The sequence below is a fragment of the Dermacentor variabilis genome, chromosome 6 (assembly GCF_050947875.1).
Source record: "Dermacentor variabilis isolate Ectoservices chromosome 6, ASM5094787v1, whole genome shotgun sequence".
Lineage (NCBI taxonomy): Eukaryota > Metazoa > Arthropoda > Arachnida > Ixodida > Ixodidae > Dermacentor > Dermacentor variabilis.
In genome coordinates this window covers 105,590,868-105,615,149 of record NC_134573.1, presented here as the reverse complement: position 1 = coordinate 105,615,149, position 24,282 = coordinate 105,590,868, and the positions used below count along the sequence as shown (strand labels likewise).

The 24,282-nt window shown below is 44.5% G+C and overlaps 1 protein-coding gene across 1 annotated transcript in view; it reads left to right on the top strand.

The window, feature by feature from the left end:
• The window catches only part of LOC142586248 (sodium-coupled monocarboxylate transporter 2-like), a 46,214-nt gene that overhangs the window by 7,257 nt on the left and 14,675 nt on the right, over nucleotides 1-24,282 (top strand). The window contains exons 3-7 of the mRNA XM_075697497.1: nucleotides 27-78; nucleotides 8,994-9,061; nucleotides 18,800-18,957; nucleotides 21,610-21,750; nucleotides 23,361-23,490. Of these exons, the coding sequence (XP_075553612.1) occupies nucleotides 27-78; nucleotides 8,994-9,061; nucleotides 18,800-18,957; nucleotides 21,610-21,750; nucleotides 23,361-23,490 (549 nt within the window). The remainder of the gene's footprint in view (nucleotides 1-26; nucleotides 79-8,993; nucleotides 9,062-18,799; nucleotides 18,958-21,609; nucleotides 21,751-23,360; nucleotides 23,491-24,282) is intronic.

Here is a 24,282-nt window from a genome sequence, read left to right as displayed (position 1 = left end):
ACTGATGTCGTATACCTGGTTTTCAGCTAAGTGCAGGTGCAGTAACCATCTTCGCAGCCAGCTTGACGACGGTAACAAGTAAGTTGCAATATTGTTCAAATTTGAGGCATAAAACAGATCTTTCTATAAGGAGAATAATTATAGCGGTTTACAATAAAGTGGCGGACTCTGACGGCCACTAGTTTATTTCGGCATTAAATAGGCTGTATCTACGACTTGTTATAGAGCATTAACATTGTGGTTTTCTTTTTCATTTTTAATGGCGTAAGTTACGACACATGGAACTGGTATCGGCAGTAACTGAGAACGAATGAAAGAGGATGGCAAGACGAGAATGGCAGCTCTGCTTGCCTACATGTGTAATGTCATCAACAATGTGAGATTTATCCACTTGCACGTTGTGCAAATCATCTCTTTATAAGCGTTATTAAGTTTATTAATGGGCACTGGCAAAACATAAAGCAACAAAAAAGGACGCAAGTGCTCAAGGACGCAAGTGCAATATGCGCAAGTGCATATAGGAAAAAAAGGACGCAAGCGCTCACACAAGTAATTATGTGCGCCGGAAAAGCCAGCAGTTGTCATAATGTACACCAACGATTTTTAAATCGCAACGCTCTTTTTGAAGCCCAAAACGTCATAAGGAAAGTCATTCGTAAACTCACACTACTTTATTACCGCGCTCTTTTGGGAGACCCGCATTTGTAATTGAATGATGACAGAGGCAGTGTTAGGTTGTGCACCTCGCTGTTCTATCGAATTCCGCTACAGGCAGAACAATTCCCGGTTGCAAAAGAGCAGATGTTATGATATTTGCGAGAACAGTAAGCGAAACCTCCACTAGAGCCAGGCAGAACGAGGAAACTTGCTGATTGGTTAGTGGGAGGGAACTGTACGAACAAAGTTGCTTGAAATCCTTACTACTGTGAAGCATTGCCTTTGTTTAAACAAAGAATGAAAATGCACATCCGTTGGAAGGGAAACAAATAAACCATAGTAATATTCACGAACATAAGGAGGCGCATAAATGCAGGATATTTGTAAAACAAGAAAATGTTTAAATGGTTACACGTTGAAGATGCTGTCCTAACATCACGTGTCACGCGACGGCATCGGGCGCAATGGATATTCCACCTCTGCCGACCTTGGCTCTAAGTGGCGCTGGCTAACACTCCTAAGGCTAGATCTAGTAAACATGTAATGCCCAAGTTAGAGGACGGTTTGACCGACCGCCGTAACCGTACGCGTAATGTTGAAGTTGTAAGCGCTTCTCATTTTTTCCTGTGTTCCCGGTCCTGCTTCACGCTGCACCAAACAGTACAATGCAAAGTGTGCACGTATCGACGCTTCGCGGCGCGCATCTCACATCGCGTGACTATTCGTGCTCTAGCACACGTGTATAGAGAATGTTTCCGCAGCAGCTAGGAAACACTGGCGTGGTGCAGTGGTAGAGTAGCTGACTCGCGCACAGTGCCAGTGCTAGATATCGGCGTGAACTGGGTATGTTTGTTCTCATTCCTGGCGCTCGCTGCGACGAACATCGGTAGCGGCCGTGGTGGACAACATCGCCAACTAAAATGGCTATTGGATTTTGCCCGTGAATGTTTACGCTGTAAATGACGAACTTCAGCTTCCACATGGAGCGTGTAACACTGCCGGCTGTGCTTCACCCATAAGTACTGCTATCCCTCACAAGACATGACCATGCAGCCTTAGCAGGAGAATCGAAAATGCAGAAAAGGCAGCAATTTTACGAAGTTTGTGCAGCAATCACTTTCATACGTACGGCACTGCTTAGTCACAGCAGCAGGAATCTTCCTAGCCAGCTCATTTGTGGCGTTAACTTGTTGTTCAAGAGCGTTACGTATATGTGTAATCCAAAATGAAAAATAAGTAAACTTTGGCTGCAAGACACTGCTATCATTCTTTTATGTTATTTGCATTAGGAAAATGGTTGTTTGAAGTTTTTCGCACCTAAACACAAACTAATCAATGCCTAATGACGCATATTTTTTAGCAAGAGTAAGTTTTATTATGCTTCTTTCTAAGGTGTCGCTGTACATGAACAGTTTCTGCTTGATGTCCACTCGAAAGGTTTGTCAAGGTGGCGAGCTTCAGAAATAATGAAGATATTGCTCATCGCATTTAGTTGCTCACGTGTTCTGTATTTGTGTAACGCCATGTGCAAGCCATGCGAATGAGGAAAACACTGCCCAATTAACCTCCACGGTTGAGGTGGATCGAGCGATAGCAATATACTGGTCCGAAAACCAAACGGCGCTCGAAATAATAAAAGCATCTCAGCTCTGCCCCTTCGTAAAATTTGCAAGGGCAAGCATCTGCAGGAATAATCATGACATTCATCTTTTCAAAAACCGCTATCAGAAAAAAGAATTTTACATCATCGAAAGGACCTACCGTCACAGAAGAAGGCCGTGCAAGCACTATAGCGCTTTTTATGATCTAGCCATCTGTGTGTGTGCGTCCGTGTGTGCGTGTTCTTTTTAACGTCTTCCTCTCTGTCCTCTTTATAACCCCTATCTCCCATCTCCAGTGTAGGGTAGCAAACCGGAGACCGATATCTGGTTGACCTTCCTGCCTTTCCTCTTTATCTCTCTCTCTCTCTTTTAGACTGCTTAACTAACCGTCTTGATTGATTATCGCCAAAAATACTACAAAGTAAATGCCGACGAATACTCGAACATTTTGAACAATTTGGAGGCCGCTCTTATGAAGGAGTGTCGTAAAAGTTGGTCAAAGCACGTTAGTCGGCTAGTTGGTTTGAATCCAGGATGGAATGGATAAGCGCGACTGAACGAGGACATAGAAAAAACACACACAGAGATCACGCTACTTTCAACTATGCATTTTATTTTCGCACACATTGTTAAATATATACCGAACGAGCGGAAACAACCGAGACAAAAAAGAACATTCAGTGGTGCTTGTCGATGAACCGTACACGCGTCTAAGGCATGATCAAAATATACACTGCAATAGTTAAAATACTAAAGTGAGGAATTGTATCTGCTCTTCACATAGCAACACTGATGGCTTTGTCCCGCACTTGTCTTCTAATTTTCAGTTTAATAGGCCTGAACAATCTCCCTTGTCATCCCACTATGAGCCCTTTACAAAACAGAAGTATTTTAAAACATGAGCTTGCAGAAAAAATATCGGCAATCAACGCCCAAATGGCCCTAGATTACTCTAGTGACCTCATATTGATGCTCATTTAATGTCTGATTGATCCATCTTCCATTTGACCGGACGGATGCCTGGTCGAACAGGTTAATTCAGAGAATAACAAAACGAATGCATGGCTCTCCTCAACATCGCAAACAATTTGTAACTTGCGCTCATAACGTTGTCTATGTCATTGAGCCTTTATGCAAAAAAACGTTTGTGCTCAAACTTGCAGATGCATCAATCAGAGAACAAAAGAGCATGAATACAACGTCCCTAGAGTTAATCTCGGGCCAATTACGCATTCATTGCCGAGATTGTACCTGCAAAATCAAGTTTTAAAGTACTTCTATTTTGTTAGAGCTTAAAGCAGGATGACAAGGGACATTGTGGAAGCCTATGAAATTGCAAAATTAGAAGAAAGGTGCGTGAACAAGCCATCTACGTCCCTATCTGAATAAGGGACACGATTCCTCAGTTTGTCGCATTAACTATCGTAGCGTATGTTTTGATCATGCCTTAGACACGTGTACGGTTCATCGACAAGCACCACTGAACGTTCTTTTTGCTCTAGTTTATTTCTGCTCATACGGCATACATTTATCGATCCGTGCGAAAATAAAATCTATAGTTGAATGTAGCACTGTCTTTATGTGCCTGTTTCTTTCTATATCCTCGTTCAGTTGCGCTTACACATTCTATCATGCGTCCTGAACGGTTAGAAAATCGGGTTATTTTCCTCAAAGACTGTACCATACTATTGTGCCGAATAAAACTGGCTGCATCAAACTGTAACCACGTGTCCCTTATTTGCTCCCGATCTCGTGCCTTGAGGCTATCATCAGTTCGCAGCTCTGGGGGAAATGCTGAACAGAGTGCATTTTCTGAAGGAGTGTTCATCGAAGTCACCACGCAGTTATCGACACTTTATTCAGTACCGACTTCGCTAACGCTTATGGCCTACGTCAGGTAAAGCCCGTCACAGATAGGGTGTGTGGGATAGTATAAATCTACGTCGGAGAGATGCAGAGCGTTTTTGTTTTCTTTTTAAGAAAGAAAATCGTGATTCCACAACAATTACCACTTCGGTAGCCGCCAAACAGTTTTTTCAGACCTCTATTCCTACAACTACATCATGCGTTATTAGCGAAGGCTTTACAAAAGCTAGAGTGAGAATCTAATGTAATAAAACTGACTTAAGTAGCTTCACAACACAAACTCCATTTTGTTCTATCGTACTTCTTCTTTATTCTCTTTTATTCCCCTGCCCCTTGTATTGTTTCAACTTCTTCTATTTGCAGGCCGTCATAGGATTGCTTCATTCCCCCAGCATTGCTTGCAACCCTTTTGCGATGATACTTGAATATGCTGCCAATAACAGCGGACTACGCGGTGTCATTGGGACCAGTGTACCGTATGGTCTTTAAGTGTCCTAGTTGACTTGCCGTCTTGATCACACGCAGTGGTCCGTTATAGGCCGCGTTCAGGCTTGGCCCTCTTTTTACCAGTACGTAGTCATCAATGTCGAGTGTTGGTATTTTGTCTTTGTCGAAATTTCTATTCATTCTTTCTCGATACCTTGAGCTACTGTCTTCAGTTCTTGCTGCTTCTGCGAGCTTTATGTTCTTGTCAATGCCTAGGCTTACATCCGCAGGCAGATAAGGTGGTCTCTCAGTTACAGCAAATAAAGGAGTGCATCCCAGAACACTTGTATATGAGCGGCTTTGTTGAGCTACTGCCGCTTCCAGACAACATTGCCAACCAGCTGGAAACGCTGAATACGTGCTAATGTATTGCTTGATGTCCCTTATAGCCCTTTCAGCTAGCCCATTTGCTGCGGGATGACAGGGCGCCGTGAACCATTACTTGATGTTACGCTTTTCAGCCCATTCCTTTGGCCGACGACTTCAGAAAGCAAGTCCATTGTCGAAGACAAATACTTTTACATTGTCAAACATTTTCGTGTTGATAATGGACATTACGCCGTTAGCATCTTCTTTACCAGGTCTTGCTTCAATCATCCTGCTGCACTCATCAATGCACAGCGGGAACGCTTGTGTCTGCTTAACTCCTTCAGACTTCTTTCGTAGTTCCGGGTTATAAGGATGAATAACCTCAAATTTCAAGTTAGAATATTGTGGTATAGCCATTTTTTGCGTCGGTTGTTTAAATTTTAATTTGTCCATCTGGCATTTATGACATGATAATACATAGTCTTTTGTTTCTTGCTTGATACGAGGCCATAAGAACCTTTTTGTCCATTTCATGTAGGTTCTCCAAAAGCCATCGTTGCCTGCTGATTCGAAGTTATCATGATACATTTCCAATATTCTTGGAACCAAGGAAGTAGGAACGGTTACTTGTCCATTTTTAGTACGTTGCTAAACCTCGGTGTCTTCTCATATCCTTGCAACATTTGCCTCTTCATGATTCTCTGAGAACACAATGACTAATTGCGTCATTTCGTCCGCACCCTTCATAGAAGCGCCCGGGCGATGAGCTACTTCAAAATCAAATTGCTGAAGTTCACCTACCCAACGAGCTATATTTCCTTTCAGTTCGGCCATCTTCAATATGTACGCTAGTGCTTCAAGGTCTGTGTATAGCTTGAACTTTGCACCTTCCAAATATGAATGTAAGTAGCGGACGACTTTTAAAACGGCGAGAGCTTCTTTTTCTGTTGTGCTATAGTTGAATTCAGTTTTGTTGAATGTGTCACTGTAGTATCCAACTACACGAAACTGTTTTGGTGGTCGTGATGAGTCTCTCTGATACAAGACGGCTCCCGTGCCATTATCAGATGCACCGGTATTCAATTCGAAGGGCGGCGCAATGTCTGGTAAGCACAACACAGGATCGGAAGAAACTATTCGGAACATTTCTCGGTAGGCTTCATGACATTCCTCTGTCCAACAAACGGGAACATCCTTCTGAGTCAGTCTTGTCTGACCGCGACTTTTGAGAGCATAATCTTCAATGAATTCTCTGAAATGGGCCGCGGAACCTAGAGACACGCGAAGCGAGTATACATCGTATGAATTTACTAGTTTTTCTATGCGAGCTACCAATTCTTCTTTCGTATTCTTTGTTGTCCCGTCTAAAACTTTGCCAAGAAATGTCACTTTAGCTTTGAGGAACTCACTCTTCTTGAAATTAACTAAGCATCAGATAACGCTGCCAGAATGTGACCCAGGTGTTCTTCATGCAACTTTTCACTATGAGAGTATATCATAATGTCATCCACGTAGGCATTGCAGAAGCGTCCAATCTAGGGATTCAATACTGCGTTCATCATCTTTTGAAACCAACTGGTGAGTTTTTTCATCCAAAAAGAAGGCGGTTGTACTCATATATGCCAAAGGAAGTCGTAAATGCGGTGTAGTGCATGATGTCTTCTTGCAGTGGCATCTGCCAGAAGCCCTTGCACAAGTCTACGCGAGAAAAGCAAGTACAGCCTCCGGTTTCATCAATGATGGCGTCAATCCTTGGCATTGGGAAAGGAATCAACAGGGTTTGATTATTTACGGCTCTGTAATTAGTAGATAGCCGCCAGCTGCCGTCTTACTTTGGAGCAATGGTGATAGGTGAAGTAAAGGGAGACTCCAACGGGCGAACTACATTAGCTTGTAACATCTTTTGTAGCTCTTCTTTTACCCACGCCTTCCTTTCTCTCGTCAAGTTGTATGGCTTTTTTCTCCCAACTGTTGTGCCGGACAGGTGAAATGGAACTTCGAACTTTGTCGTCGCCGGTGAGTATCCTCCCAAGCATACCAGTTCGGGGTAGAGTTGAGGAATTACACTTTCTTTAGCATCCATAGGTGGTCGTCTTTCTGTCCCGACTCTGTTCAGCCTCTCAATCAACAGATACAGTATCGTCGCAATAAATATTCAGTCTCAACAACTTAATGTCAGGACGAGTTAGGAAAAACTCGTACTCCACAGTGTCTAAAATTACCGCAACCACTTCTACCTCTTTAGATTGGTACTTTACTTCCCCCCCCCCCCCAGGCGTGCCCACTCACAATACTCTCTCTTGCTTCCATCATTCCCACGCACAAAAACTGATCTCCCTCGGAATACATGTTGTGCGTTTGCGTTGCTATTCTTAAGAATGGATACAGAAGCTCCGCCTTCGATAAGTGCAATTGCACGTTGTCCATTAACCCCAATTTCTATATTTAACAAACTTACAGAAATCAAAGAAACAGTCTCGCTTTTTTTTCGTCATGGGGTCAGAGTGACCCCCCTTATTTGTTAGTTTTTTTTTCAGTCTGGGCAAACTGCGTCCCTCAGGTAACGACTCTCTGCGCGGTATGCAACGACCGACGTTGACTTCCTCTTGGTAACCGTTCTTTGGCAAACGTTCATGAAATTCTCTGTTTCTCGATGATTCTGCCCATTGGACATCCCAGCACGGCTTTGTCGCCCTCTCCATCCAATGACAGGCCATCTTTTGAAGTGACTCCAGCAAAGCCTTCAAGCTTTTAGTGTTGCATCTTGGATTTGTTGTTGTAATTCCCGAGGTAGGCCATGTATTATGAGCGTTATAACAGATTGTAGTGGAAGTTCCGGCTCTGCAAGCTGAAGTAGTCGACGCTTTTCGAAGAAATATTCGAGCACTGCTCCATACCTGTAGCGATAAAATATGGTTTGTTCCCATCGCTCAAGCGGGCTGCCACAAAATGACGAGGTGAAACTCTCCTTCCACGTGCTCCATGCATCACATTGATGTCCCGTGATACACAGCTCTCACCATTTTCTAGCGATGCCATTTAGAAAAGGGAGCGTATGCTTCACTTTTCTTTCATCTGTGTCTCAGCCGTTTTTTCGGCAGGCGTATTCAAAGAACGCAATCCAAGCTTCTGGATTCCCCGACTAACCATCAAAGGGTTCCGGTTCCACAGCCTTTGTAGGAACGCTCTCTTTGAGACTCAGAGCCAAGATAATAATCAGAATCATTTCAGTTTGCTGTAAAACTAGCTTTTCTTCATGTCGAATAGCCTGAAGCATAACAGAAAGATCTGCATGGTAAGTTGGCTCTGATGCGACGGACTTCTCTTCTTGTGATAGCAGAAGGCGGTTGAAAAGGGAGGCTTGAAGATTTGTCTTCACAGACCCTTTCTCTAAAGGTTGTTCCAAAGAAATAGATGCCTTCTGCTGAACGACAGACACGAGCTCACCTGTCGTCACGTCAAGAAGATCGACAGGCGGGTCTGCACGGAGCTCGTACTTCGTGAAGACGGGGCTGTCTTTGGCTGGCCGAACGAAGAAGGTTACCCACTTCATGGATCGTTTAAAGCCGACTGCGCCAAAATATGTAATAAAACTGCACTGAGTAGCTTCACAACTCAGGCTCCATTTTGTTCTATCGCACTTCGTGTTTATTCTATTTTATCCGCCTGCCTCTTGTGTTGTTTCAACTTCTACTATTTGGAAGCCTTCATAGGATTGCTTCATCTAATATGCTTGTTACAGCTAGTGCAGAGCCTATAAGAACTAAATGAAAACGAAAGCACTGTGCCCAACGCTGTTAGTATGGTCACCGTGCAGGTTACCGTCTATCTAGAAGTAATCGCGGCATGGGGGGGGGGGGGACTTCCCCTCCCTTTCCCACAATATTATATTCTGGCTCAACCATAATATGTTTTTATTTTCGTAAAAAAAGCACAGCAAGAGTAACACAAGCGGTCAAAGTGCTCACCTTAACTGACATGGCTTTGGATCCTTAAGACTCTATCTCAATGCAAATGTGATAGTGAAACTACTTTATAATCGATGATATTTTTGTCTGAATTCATTGTTTGCAGTTTTCGGAACACCTCTCCTCTGGTGCAATATATTAATTGGACTCGGTGGAACAATTTACACTGCACTTGTGAGTATTCTAACATAGTTATTGGTATAGAGTGGTTTTTTCAAGATTATATTCCGTTGAATGCAACTGCCTGTGCATTCCCAGGTATGATGGGGCTCCCGCTGATGTTCGGCCGGTCGCTATCTCGGCGGATATATCGGAGCGCGCACGCACGCACACGCACACACACACACACGCGCGCGCGCGCGTGCGCACACATACACACACACACGCACGCACGCACACACACACGGACACACGCACGCACATATATATTGACACAAAGATGTGGGGCTCCCGCACCGCAGAACGGCGCGCGCAAAGGTCGGCGCCATGAACGGCGATGAAGTGCGTAAGCTGCACGCTCTTCTTCTGGCCCGCCATTAAAGAGAAACGTCTATTTTGTAACACTCTGTCTCCAATCTACGTTACATTTTTCTGGTGGAGGCGCTGGGTACATGCTTCCACTCCCAGATCGAACACCGTCTACAAGCCCAGTACGAAGTCCGGTCGAGCTGACTCCTGTGCACGTACGGACAAGCCGCCGACTTTAAGGATTGCCACCTGAGCACGAGTAGCTACCCAACCACGTCAGAGGGATGAGTACGTCGGTTTCATCATCTTCCTCGACCGCGCCGACAGAGGTCGTCCTCAACCAGCACCGAATCCCCACGTCATTCCATCGGGGCACCTTCGAGGATGTACAGGACTCGCTCGTTCACTTTGAGCGTGTCGCAGAATACTACGGCAGGTCTCCAGAGCGCAAGCTACGCAACGCCTACTTTGCTTTCGAGGACTATGCGCGGACATGGTTTGAGAACCGTGAGGCACCCTATCGACATGGAACGAATTCTGACGGCAGCTCATCGGCACATGCGCCAGCCTCGATCGCAAGGAGCGAGCTGAATCTGCAATTCAGGCGAGAGTGCAGCGGCCGAACGAAAGCGTCACAATGTTTGTGGAAGATATGTGCCGACTTTCCTGACGCGCGGATCCATCCATTCCGGAAGAAAAGAAGCTCAGTAACTTGATGCGCGGTGTCAAGCAAGAGTTATTCGGTTGCCTAATGCGCAACGTACCAAATAACGTTGCAGAGTTTCTCGCGGAAGCCATACCGATGGAAAAGGCACTGCACCAACGAACAAGGCAGTACAACCGCGAGTGTCGACCCTATCGCGTGACCCTCTCGCTATGCCCTTGGACAATACCAATGCCTTGCGGGAGCTCATTAGGCTTGTTGTTCGAGAAGAGCTCTAAAAGCTTCAGGTGGCTCCAGCATCGGTACAGCGACTCGCTCTGGCTGAGGTCGTCCGGGAGGAAATCAGACAGGCAGTCCAAGTCCCAGAGCCAAGCGAGACACCCCAGCACGAGGTACGGCAGCCACGACCTCGCATTTCGTATGCCGAAGCAACGCGAATTTCATTGTCCCCGATTTTTCGCGATGTGAGCGACGTCCCGGACATTCATGATGTGCGCGCCGTTGAAAAAGCAACTGGCGACTTCAGGACTCGCCGCACACCATTCATGGCTGAAACACGACCACTCCGCAAGTGTGGCGTATAGCGCACCGCAGACTGGAGGCCCTTGTGTTTTCATTGCGGTGAAGCCAATCACCTCTACAGGGTGTGTCCTTACCGCCGAGCTTAGGTCCGTGCATTTTCACTGAATGCGCCCTGCCCGCGCAATGGTGAACGCCCCCTGGAGATTGAAGCATACTTCGCGGACGCCAGGACCTCGTTTGCCCCACGATTCGGGTGAACCCCGGTCACCGTCGCCCGCCCGAAACAGGTCTTCCAGACCCCTCTTCACGCCGAAAGCAACGAGGCGTCGCTCACCCAGCCATGCTTTCCGGGAAAACTGAGTCCAGCGACCTGCGGAGGTGAGGTCGCTGACGTTGGGAACGCTGAAGATCCTCCATTACGACGACTGCGATATGAAGTAATTGAGACGCAGTGAAAGTTCCGTGTCAGTATCCTGCAATGTACCAGTTACCATAGATGACCACGAAGTCACGGCGTTAATCGACACGGGTACAGACACGTCTGTTATGAGCCGGAATCTCGCCCGTATACTGAACAAAGTTTCGACGCAATGGGCCCGAACTAAAATTCCTACTGCAGGACGGCATCTCATTATTCCAATGCGCCAGTGCACGGCGCGAGTCAACATTCGGGGCTTCACGTACATCGGCGACTTCGTCATTCTTCCTGAATGTTCAAAGGACCTTATACTCGGCGTGGATTTCTTTTAGGTGAACGGTGCCATCAACGACCTGCGAGAATCTAAAGTCAGCTTCGCTACTACGCAAGCCATAGCGAACAGTAATGACAACGACCGTGACATCGCGCTTCGCGTAGCTGACGATCACGTCATGTTCCCACCCAAGAGCAGCGTGCTTAACCTTGTCCGATACGACATGGAGGAGGACGCCGGAGGAATTGCTGAGGCGAACATGCCTCTGCTTCTTTAGCGCCACATTTGTATAGCCAGAGGGCTTCTTCAGGTACCAAACAAATGTTCAGTCGTTTTCCTAACAAATTTTAGCAACGAATATCAGCATGTACCGCGAGGAACGACAATCGCATTCCTTCGCGAAATCACTGATGTTACTGACATTGTCGCATTGCAAACCAAATCGTCTCAGCAATCTGGGTTACTTAGCCTAAAAGAACGGATACTCGTTAACGCCTCTTTGTGAGACAACGAGAAGGACCGTCTACTGAGTCTCGTGAATGAATTTGCGGAGTGTTTTTCAATGTCATCCAAAGTGCTGCGCACGGCCATCACAAAGCACCGCACCATTACGGACGAGTCCGCACGTCCTGTTCGTCAGCATCGCTACAGAGTGTCTCCGGTGGAATGGGAAGTGATCAAGCATCAGGTGAAAGAGATGCTCCAAGACAACGTGATCCAGCCTTCCACCTTCCCGTGGGCCTCCTCTGTAGTGTTAGTCCGAAAGAAAGACAACGCAATGTGCTTCTATGTAGATTACAGAAAGTTAACCGTGTCACCAAGCGCGATGTTTATCCATTGCGACGCAACGACGACGCATTGGATCGTCTACAATATGATAGGTTTTTTTCTTCTTCATCATCATCATCAGCCTGGTTAAGCCCACTGCAAGGCAGAGGCCTCTCCCATACTTCGCCAACTACCCCGGTCATGTACTGATTGTGGCCATGTTGTCCCTGCAGACTTCTTAATCTCATCCGCCCACCTAACTTTCTGCCGACCGCCGCTACGCTTCCCTTCAATTGGAATCCAGTCCCTAACCCTTAATGACCATCGGTTATCTTCCCTCCTCATTACATATCCTGCCCATGCCCCCCCCCCCATTTATTTTTCTTGATTTCAACTAAGATGTCCTTAACTCGCGTTTGTTCCCTCACCCAATCTGATTTTTCTTATCCGTGAACGTTACACCCATCATTCTTCTTTCCATAGCTCGTTGCGTCGTCCTCAAATTAAGTGGAACCCTTTCGTAAGCCTCCAGGTTTCTGCCCCATACGTGAGTACTGGTAAGACACAGCTATTACATACTTTTCTCATGAGGGATAATGGCAACCTGCTTTTCATGATCATAGAATGCCTGCCAAATGCACCCCAGCCCATTCTTATTCTTCTGACTATTTCCGTCTCATGATCCGGATCCGCCGTCACTACATGCGCTAAGTAGATGTATTCCCTTACCACTTCCAGTGCCTCGCTACCTATTGTAAATTGCTGTTCTCTTCCGAGATTCTTAAACATTACTTTAGTTTGCTGCAGATTAATTTTTAGATCCACTCTTCTGCTTTGCCTCTCCAGGACAGTGAGCATGCATTGCAATTGGCCCCCTGAGTTACAAAGCAAGGCAATATCATCAGCGAATCCCAAGTTACTACGGTATTCTCCTTTAACGTTTATCCGCAATTCTTCCCATTCCAGGTCTCTGAATACATTCTGTAAACACGCTGTGAATAGCATTGGAGAGATCTATCTCCCTGCGTGACGCCTCTCATTATTGGGATTTTGCTGCTTTCATTATGGGGGCTACGGTGGCTGTAGAGCCGCTATAGATATCTTTCAGTATTTTTACATACGGCTCGTCTACACCCTGATTCCGTAATGCCTCCATGACTGCTGAGGTTTCCACATAATCAAACGCTTTCTCGTAATCAATGAAAGCTATATATAAGGGTTGGTTATATTCCGCACATTTCTCTATCACCTGATTGATAGTGTGAATATGGTCTATTGTTGAGTAGCCTTTACGGAATCCTGCCTGGTCGTTTCCTTGACAGAAGTCTAAGGTGTTCCTGATTCTATTTGCGATTACCTTAGTAAATACTTTGTAGGCAACTGACAGTAAGCTGATCGGTCTATAATTTTTCAAGTCTTTAGCGTCCCCTTTCTTACGGAGTAGGATTATGTTAGCGTTCTTCCAAGATTCCGGTACGCTCGAGGTCATGAGGCATGGCGTATACAGGGTGGCCAGTTTCTCTAGAACAATCTGCCCAACATCCTTCAACAAATCTGCTGTTACCTGATCCTCCCCAGCTGCCTTCCCCTTTGCATAGCTCTCAAGGCTTTCTTTACTTCTTCCGGCGTTACCTGTGCGATTTCGAATTCCTCTAGACTATTCTCTCTTCCATTATCGTCGTGTGTGCCACTGGTACTATATAAATCTGTAAAGAACTCCTCAGCCACTTGAGCTATCTCATCCATATTAGTAATGGTATTCCGGGCTTTGTCTCTTGACGCATACATCTGATTGTTGCCAATTCCTAGTTTCTTCTTCACTGCTTTTAGGCTTCCTCTGTTCCTTAGAACATGTTCAATTCTATCCATATTATACTGCCTTATGTCAGCTGTCTTACGCTTGCTTATTAACTTCGAAAGATGTGCCAGTTCTGTTCTAGCTGTAGGGTTAGAGGCTATCATACATTGGCGTTTCTTGATCAGATCTTCCGTCTCCTGCGATATCCTGTCTAGCGGAGTTACCAACAACTTCTATTGCACTCTCCTTAATGACGCCCATAAGATTGTCGTTCATTGCTTCAACACTAAGGTCCTCTTCCTGAGTTAAAGCCGAATACCTGTTCTGCAGCTTGATCTGGAATTCCTCTATTTTCCCTCTTACCGCTAATTCATTGATCGGCTTCTTATGTATCAGTTTCTGCCGTTCCCTCCTGAGGTCTAGGCTAATTCGAGTTCCTACCATCCTATGGTCACTGCAGCGCACCTTGCTGAGCACGTCCACATCTTGTATGATACCAGGGTTAGCGGAGAGTATGAAATCTGTATCATTTTTAAAAAGTCTCGCCGTTCCGGCTCCTCCACTTGCAGTTTCGGCTATCTCGCTTGCGGAAGATGGTATTCATTATCCGCATATTATTTTGTTCCGTAAACTCTACTAATAACTCTCCGGTTCTATTTCTAGAGCATATGCCATATTCCGCATGCTTCTTGCCTATTTTGGCATTGAAGTCGCCCATCAGTTTAGTGTATTTTGTTTTCACTCTACCCATCGCCGATTCCACGTCTTCATAGAAGCTTTCGACTTCATGGTCATCATGACTGGATGTAGGGGCGTAGACCTGTAGAACCTTCATTTTGTACCTCTTATTAATTTTCACAACAAGACCTGCCACCCTCTCGTTAATGCTAAAGAGTTCCTGTATATTACCAGCTACATTCTTATAATAAGGAATCCGACTCCTAGTTCTTGCTTTCCGCTAAGCCCCGGTAGCACAGGACGTGCCCGCTTTTTAGCACTGCATATGCTTTTGGCCTCCTAACTTCACTGAGCCCTATTATATCCCACTTACTGCCCTCTAATTCCTCCAATAGCACTGCTAGACTCGCCTCACTAGATAACGTTCTAGCGTTAAACGTTGCCAGGTTCATATTCCAATGGCGGCCTGTTTCTTCATTGGATCTTAAACCAGCGTATTGGCAAATCGAAGTTGATGAAGAGGATCGGGAAAAAACAGCGTCTGTGACACCTGACGGGCTTTGTGAGTTCAAAGTTCTCCCCTTCGGTATCTGTTCCGCACCTGCCACCTTTCAGCGCATGATGGATACCGTGCTTGCTGAACTCAAATGGCAAACCTTCTTCGTATACTTGGACGACCTCGTCGTGTTCCAGAGCACGTTTGACGAACATCTCGTACGCCTCGAGACTATCTTCGCTGCGATTCATACTACCGGCTTCACCATCAAGCCTGAAAAATGCTGCTTCGGGTTCCAAGAGCCCGAATTTTTGGCCATGTCGTTGGTCCTCAAGCCATCCGACCAGACACCGAGAAGTTAGCTGCCGTCGCCGAGTTTCCACCAGCCACAGACAAGAAGGCTGTCCAACGCTTCCTTGGTTTGTGAGCATATTATAGGCGCTTCGTGGAGGGATTCTCGAGAAGTGCTGCGCCTGTGACACGGCTTACACGTGACAATGTGCCTTTCATTTGGGCGGACGAGCCGCAGCAGTCGTTCAATTAATTGCGCAAGCGTTTGCAAGAGGCCCCAATACTTGCTCATTTCGACGAAGACGCTGACACTGAAATTCATACTGACGCCAGCAGTTCTGGTCTTGGCGCAGTTCTTGTGCAGTGGCAAGCTGGTGCGGAACGCACCATTGCTTATGCAAGCCGCAGTCTCACCAAAGCTGAGAAAAACTACTCAGCAACTGAAAAAGATACCTTAGCGCTTGTGTGGGTAATTAGTAAATTCCGACTCTACTTGTACGGTAGACCCTTTAATGCAGTCAGTGTAGACCACGTGCTGTGCTGGCTTGCCAACCTCAAGGATCCTTCAGGCAGACTAGCAAGTTGGAGCCTGCGCCTACAAGAGTACGACATTACAGTTGTCTACCGATCTGGAAGGAAGCACAGTGACGCTGACTGTTTGTCACGCGCACCTCTCTCTACGACGGCATCGGACACTGACCATGACATGCCATTTGTCGGCGTTACCAACGCCATAAAAATGGCTGAGGACCAGCCTGCTGACTCTGAGCTACTGCCGCTGATCGAACACTTTCAAGGAGTTGAAGGTGTTTTACACCGCTCGCTTGTGCACGGCTTATCGTCATACTACTTGCACAACAACGTCCTTTATAGAAAGAACTGTGGAAGCGATCCCAATACGTACCTCCTTGTCGTGCCGCCGGCGCTGCGCTAAGACATATTGCAAGCCGGAGATGATGAGCCATGCGCGGGAGACCTGGGATTCGCTAAGACATTAGCAAGGATACGGCAGAAGTACTACTGAGCCCGGCTTTATTCTTCTGTACAACGGTACGTGAAGGCCTACCGCGATTGTCAGCGCCGAAATAAACCAGCAGTCAAACTGGCCGGCTGTCTCCATCCTGTAGACCTTCCTCAAGCACCGTTCCAACAAATAGGAATGGATCTACTAGGGCCATTCCCACTGACCTCTTCGCGCAAGAGATGGATAGTCGTCGCTACCGACTACTTAACCCGGTACGCCGAAAGTGATGCTATCCCTCAAGCAAACTCGTATGAAGTGGCCAAGTTCTTTGTACGCCACATCGTCCGACGACATGGTGCACCGTCTGTTGTCATCACCGACCGCGGCACAGCATATACAGCGGAACTTATGCAGGACGTTCTGCAGCATACGCATAGCTCTCACCGCAAGAGCACAGCGTATCACCCTCAACCAATGGATTAACGGAACGTCTGAACAGAACGCTGGCTGATATGCTCTCCATGTATATCGGAGTAGAGGATAAGACGTGGGACGAAATTTTACCCTATGTGACTTTCGCGTATAATACTGCTGTACAGGAGACTGCACAGTTTACGCCGTTCGAACTTGTATACGGGTGCCACGTCACGTCAACACTTGATACCATGCTACCTCTGGCTGATAATAGCCGGACCGAACGATATATATATATATATATATATATATATATATATATATATATATATATATATATAGCGGCTATATCGACGTACCACTGATATGATCTTTGTAACCCTTGTATGCAAGGAAGCTGCCTAGCCTGTCTAGCTTTCAGACCGTCATTACACACGAAACGAGAAAGCCGCTTATCGATGCGATAACTACATCTTTCTCCGCTTATACTTGAAGGATTAGAACAGTTTTTTGCTGGAGAATATGCGCAAGCTAGCGTTCTTTAATAGTGAGGCCATTCTGTTAACAGTTGGAAAAGTGTTTCAGGGCTTTCTTAAGTCATACACGAAGACTATATTGTGCAGGTTTTGTATGCACCGCGGGCAGTAATGACTATGCTAGGGTCAGCTACAATGAGCCGAAGTGAATGCATCAGTTCTTGATCAAATGCATTTGATCAACTGGTCGATTTTCTAAGCAACAAAGATACGTTAGACGAGTTGGGTAACAACCAGGAAAGAAAGGCTGCTCTTAAATACGTATGCTTCGAGCCACGCGCGCTCGACAGGCAACACAGTAAGTATAAATGAAGCAGAACGATGCTTACATAACGACAGCCTTTACCACTTCAGAAAAACTGTTAGCGATCGGGGAAACAATGCATGCTAAAAGGCTGCTAAGAACAAACGACCAAATCAACTTACGAGGTGAGCACACAAAATGTGGCCGCAAAAAGAGATGAAAGGAAGGATAAACAGGGAGGCCAACCAGAACGAAAAATCCTGCCAGCTACAACAACCTAGTGGATGGTGCAGTGCATGTAAAAAGAAAACTATACGGAGGCTCAACGAATATACAACCGATCCTGTTTTGATAAATATATATCGCCCCTGTCGCAAAAAGTTAGCACAAGTCCGTACTAAAATTGTTTGCCCAAGTATCTATCTACTTAGATGCAAGATTGCAATTGTTATCTTCAGCTTCGACGACAGGGTATGTCTTGAACGTCACTTGTTGCCGTTGTCCTAGCAACAAAATTTTTATCGAACCTATTTTCTCGAACATATAATTTATATCAACAATATTTCAAAATGTGTACATGACAGAAAAGTTACATTGGTATGCTATATATGTAGTAAATAGGCTTACGCGTGATTTTCTGAGAGAGCATTCGAAACGTAGGTCAAATTTTTGGAATCAAATCAACACCACGAGAGCAAATTCGCGCCCTTTTCACGTGTACCTTAACATTTTGGATATTCTTGCCTAATTATATTTTTTAAAGAAAAAGTTCCACAGTCGGGGTAAGTCAGTAGGAACCGCTCAGAAAAGCTTGCTTCACTGCCAGGGACCGGCTTTCTGACATTGTCATCGCCTGTCGAGATATGGCAATACAATGTGCAGGTACCTTAGTAGTCTCGCAGCATTCCTGCGAATATGTGCAATATGTGCATTACAATATGTGCATTATACAATATGTGCATTGACAAATATAACAAAACATATGCTCGATGTAAATTCCTAATTACTATTTATTTAATGTGCATGCAAGACATTGTACACTATCGGCCCTGGATTATATTTTCCATCTTTCTCCGAAGTAACCTTTAGTTGCAAGTCATTGTTTCGTGCACAGCCTTTCACTCTTCGTTGCGTTTTAGCGTTAATCATTTTTTTCGCCGATCTAATAGGTGTTACGATTTTGTGTTTTAGCTGCATGCACAGATATTTACCACCTGCAAACTAAGCAAATGTACATTGCAGTTGTGACCATATCACAACGTTACGTATTATGATATCCAAAATTTATGAACTGCATGGTTTTCCTTAATCGTATAAGCTACATCATGTTTGCTCAATGACTAAACCTAGTGCCCGAAATCTCCTATTAAACCCAAGGGTGGACTAAGGGGCGTTGTCTGGACAGACTGCGTGCAGCTAATCTTCATTATTCTGGGACCGACAATTGTCATCGCTAATGTCATCTCCGGCTCAAAAAGTTCTATTGGCGCGCAACAAGCGCTCCATGAGCTGGATGTGCGCAGATACATAACCAAGTAAGTGCCACTAAATCTGTACTTCTATTCGAGAGCATAGTATGCTTTCCGTAAAATTTATTGGAGTCACCATTGTCGGATCAGTGCTAATGCATATTTTTTGCTAATGCATATTTTTAGGAGACATGCTTCACTTTGTTCCAGATGCAAGCGAGCATCCTTTGGGATGCTGGCTTCTTGGTGAGCCTATATCAGTTGGTATACACACATAGATGTCTACAAGTGGGCTTATAGATAAGGACTTGTGCAATCCGTACACTTGCGCATGCTTTCAAGCGCATTTATATCAGTTCATATCTTCAGTAGATGACGGGAATAAACTTCCTGTGGTAAGAATAATTTAAAATTTCTTATAAACTTCTCTATAGCGTTACATAGCACATCACACTGTAACTCTTTATCCTACGTGCACACAAGGTAAATGTTCGGAGGACGTCGGTTCCACAAGAGATATGAATGTAAGACTAGCTTGAGCTGGTAGTCATGAAATCTGGCCCAAAATATATAAGTCGCGTAAAATATAGCACATGTGACATTTTTGAAAATGGAGCTAAGCCACAACAGGAAAGCCCCCCATGCTCAGGAAATATTCCACTTTTTTCCGGCATCTCGCTCCCCGTGAGCTTCTGATTAGGACTCCACATTGCAGTGCCATGCTCGTGAGTATTTTGACATTCAGAATGAGGCTTTCTTGTGTGAGCTTGTCTGAGGCAAGTTTTATGCAACCTTTCTGTGTGAGCGGCATCTTCCACCGCACGTGAAAATGTCCCAAAAGTGTGGTGCTTGCATTTTTGTTGGTCACTTCAGATGTTAAATCTTATATCGAGAGATGTTCCATGGGAACTCCGATTTACAGGTTTGCAGGACAACGAAAACTTCATCTGAAGTTAAGGACCAGCGACGAGCGAAGGAATGGAAAACTGTGCTCGTAATCTTACGAGACAGGATGCCTGTGGTAGCGATATAAACGGCAAGGGAATGTACCAGATATTCCAGTTTTGTATGAAGACGTAGAACTGGAAATTATACTTTACAATATCTACCGCGCAAGCCAACAAACCCCAGAGCGGCAAAAACAGGACAAGCGCGAACTCACGTTGAATTCCCCAAACACACGAAAATTCTTGCTGTACAAGGTCTCGGCCCAATAGCCCAGCAGTACACTTCGTTAAGTAGCGTTCTCCAGGATATGCAATGAAAAGAACATAATAATAAGGACCTATCTGAGCAACAAATCTGGCGCCAAGCGGAGAAAAGTGTAGTAGTCAATGACATAGGATCAGGCATTCTTAGGACTTGGTGAAATTTGCAGTCATAGGTTGGCCACGACAGACACAAACTAGGTATAATCAGAAATTATTTAGTTCGGTCGTCCTCACTGTTGACACATCATAAACTGATTTTTTTAGATATACAAAGAGTTACTGACTCGGTGGTTAAAGTAGCACGAAGAACAATGTGCGCCCAAAGAATAAACAAAATTAGGTTTTCGTGGTGTGTGTTAGTAGCTCTAATGGCCTAATATATTCTAAGACACGCATGCACCTGTCTCGTAGGTTAATACGTGATCGCGGGAGTGCAAACTACGTTTCTGCTGATTTATACTGCACTTGACGTGCTTGCATTCCAAGAAATGTTGAGGAACATGTTCAACAACATGCTATTCAACATGCTATACGAAGATGTTCGTATAGCAACTAAGATATAGCTCCGGTCGGGCCTCTTGTGGTCATCAGGAAATTATTAAAGGTGACGAAATTGTTTATTTCTGTGCATATATTCCACATATTGCCATGAGTGCATGACTGAAGATATTTATATTGGCATGACATAATACAGGACGTACAACTCGCAAAGCCCCGGGCTAACAAGCAGAGGAGACAAAACACATCTCAATGATGCCAGAGGAAACACATGGAGGTTGCATGCCGTCTCGTCGGTTTGCTCTCCTTAGTGTTTCTACGTTGTGCGCTGAAGTATATCACGGGTGGTGGGTGGTGTCTTATACCCGTTTGGACAGAAACTATGCTGCGTATGAAGTACGCATTGCAGTTCATTTTAGAACCTCGAGTTTCCTGACTGAAACTTAAGTAACAGCTAGGCAGTAAAGTCAGAATCAGAAACGCGTGTTATTTAAATGAAACTGAGCGTTTATCCTCATTTAAAGAAAAGAAAGGTGACAGAAATAAAAGAGGGGAAATCAGGAAGTTTAACTAAGCATGTGCCCTTACAAAAAATACTAATAATGCAGCAGGATAAATACAACTAAATTAAAATTTGCAGTGCATAATGGCTAATAACGACAATTCACAAAGTTGGAACTGAAAGCATAAAACTGCCTTCTGGGATGAATTTCAATCAGTACAGTGCATGCCATAGCGCAATACAGCAAAGGTAACATAAGTAAGGTGAAGCCTTAAAATACATTATATTGCTCGCATGTATAGAACCGTAGCTGTAAACATAACACGTATAAAAATCAGCTGAAAACAATACGTTGATATAACATGTGTTAAAGCCAGTGAAGGTCACTGGAAGGTACCTGTTCTGGCATATATTTAAAATTCTTGGGGAGATGGCTCAGTCTTATATTGATGAAAATAAACATCCAAAGAGAATTACGTATTTTTCAATTTTTCCTGTCTCTTTCAGTGTAGATTTTGACATTAGTCACGACGAGAATGTCTGGTCATCCTTGCTGGCTTCTACGACTTTTTCTCTTTACCGGGTCGGCTTAGACCAAGTGACTGTTCAAAGGTGCATGGCTTCCCGTACCCTCAGCGATGCGAAGAGGTAAACATTGACCCTTTCTCGAACTGCCAGATATTCCGCATAATAGCAACTGTATTAGATTGTCACCACAAGCTCTAACAGCTTGTTTAAGAAATACATAGCTAAGTTCAGCGGGCATTCTAATCTATCCGTCCCTGAAACTCATTCCACAGGCCATAGCTATTAAACATACGGCACTTAAGGGTTAATTATTACTATACTACCACATTAATTTGAGTGCTATAGAGGCATGGAAGACGGCATGAAATATTTTTGGACTGTGTTGTGAAATGATATATTATATTGCCCGAGGGCGGCGTGCATTATATATTATTGGAAATCAAGGTAGCATACGCTTTTCTTTTTTCTTTCTTTTCTTACGGCTTGTTTGACAATACACCACAAGGAAACAATGAATCGTCAAGCACAGCTTTATTATCTAAAATGCCTTGCGGGCTCTCTTTTAGCTCTTATGCGCATAACATATTGTAATGATTGCTGCACTGCCACCATGTTGTATGAGGATCATAATAAGAACCCGTTCGAAGGGAAATAAACAGTTGTTTACAGTATAAATATATTTTAGCGAGAGCAGAAATTTGAACTAAGCGAGGTAAATGATGTACTTGCAAGCAGGGCTTGTGTTCGCATGAAAGACTAAAGATAAATCAGATGATGGACATCGGGAGTAACCGAGACCACCGACGAAATGAGCAGCATTAAAAAATGCGTCAGATTCTCACGTTCATACACTCCGTATGAGTAAAGCAAATATATTCCCACATGGCGCCCTCCTCAAGGCATTTATGCCTGGATATACTAAAAGCTCTAAAAACAGCACAATAATCTTTGCTGGCTTCACCGTATTCCACCAAGCCAGTCCGCCAAAAATGATTGCAGTGTTGTTACGTCAACCTTCAGGTTATTATTCTCCCGTCTTCTAATTAATAATGATGTTTCAATAGAAGTGTTGGCTTTAGTGGAGAGCAGAAACGCAGAACTTCCAATAAATGACCAATGCAGCGTGCTAGATAGCAGTGATACTTATTACCGAGAACATTAAAAACGACAAATTAGTTTTCGCGATATGCTTCACAAGAAAGAACACAGCCATTGTAAAACAGGACACGAAGACGAGCCACGACAACTACGTACAACAAAACGTTAATACACCCATACACGCATGGGCACACGCACACATGTAAATAAACGTAGCATCACTGTCATTAAAAATAATATGGTGATAAAATTAGTTCTTGCTGTTCCGTTAACTTGCTAGTAGAGAATCCTCTTGGATGTAAGATGTGCAAGACGCACGTAAGAATAAATCTGCGCCTTGCTCACAAAGTCCCAGAAGTCTTGTTCAGATACGTTCTCGTTTTCAATAAAATAGCATTACGTACATTTTAAGGTCTACAAGACAGGTGCAGAAACACGTTCGTGCCTTCGGTGTTTCATATGAACAACTAAATGCGTGAGACTTCTTTCTATCAGAATGTTTCCTGAAAAGATAGACAGCGTTAGGTCTAATCTACAGCCTAGTCCTTGTTAGCCGAGAGGGAATTGGTTATGTTTTTATATTGTATGATTACGGCTGAAAAGACTCCTCCTTTGTTTCGTTCTCCACGCAGAACATTGTTCGTTGGATCATTCATGCTCTTCACCGTTTACGTCCTCAACTTAGCCCTGGCTTTGGCTTTGGTAGTGTGGTTCTGGGGATGTGACCCGAGGCTCACCGGTGCAATCAATAGTCATGATCAGGCAAGTATTTTGTTCAACTGATAGGTAAGCTACACTGCGAGAAATATTGTCAATACGGTAGGGCATTTTTGTTATTTGCCATGCCCGAGTAGCAAATGCAACTAACGTATTCTGACAACACATTCACGTTATTTATTTATTTGTTCACTTTATTTTATTTGTTTTTATTTTGAAAACACCTTACAGGCCCATTCGGGCATTGCGTAAGGGGGACAAGGTAACCAAGAACTGTTGAGTACAATGGAAACATCTCAAAAATAAATCTAAGGCAACTGTACAGTGGCCGAACTAAAAAAACAAAACAACACACAGCGTCTTCAAGCATAGCAACGAAATAGGAGGAAGGAGATTATGTAAAACGAAATGTTTTACGATCAGTTATCGAGACGATATCATCGTGAAGACCATTCGAGTGGGATATGGCACGAGGTACAGCAGATAAATTGAAAGCACTCGTTTTACCCGAAAATGCGCTTGAAACTAAATTGATTATGTAATCTTGAAGACGTACGGGAGGGGGTTGCCAGTGGTAATATGCATGGCTTATGGGAATGAACATATTTGTGAAATAGACAGAGCAAAGAAACCTTGCGGTGGATGTCTAGGGGCTGCAAAGAAATATCGAACTTGATCTGCGTTATACTGGACTTCCGATCAAAATTACGAGCTATATATCTGGCAGCTCTGTTCTGGATGCGTTCCAGCATAGTTATTAAATATTCTTGGCGTGGGGTCCACAAAGTGGATGCAAATTCTAACTGCGGGCGCACGAACGTCAGGTATGCTAATTTA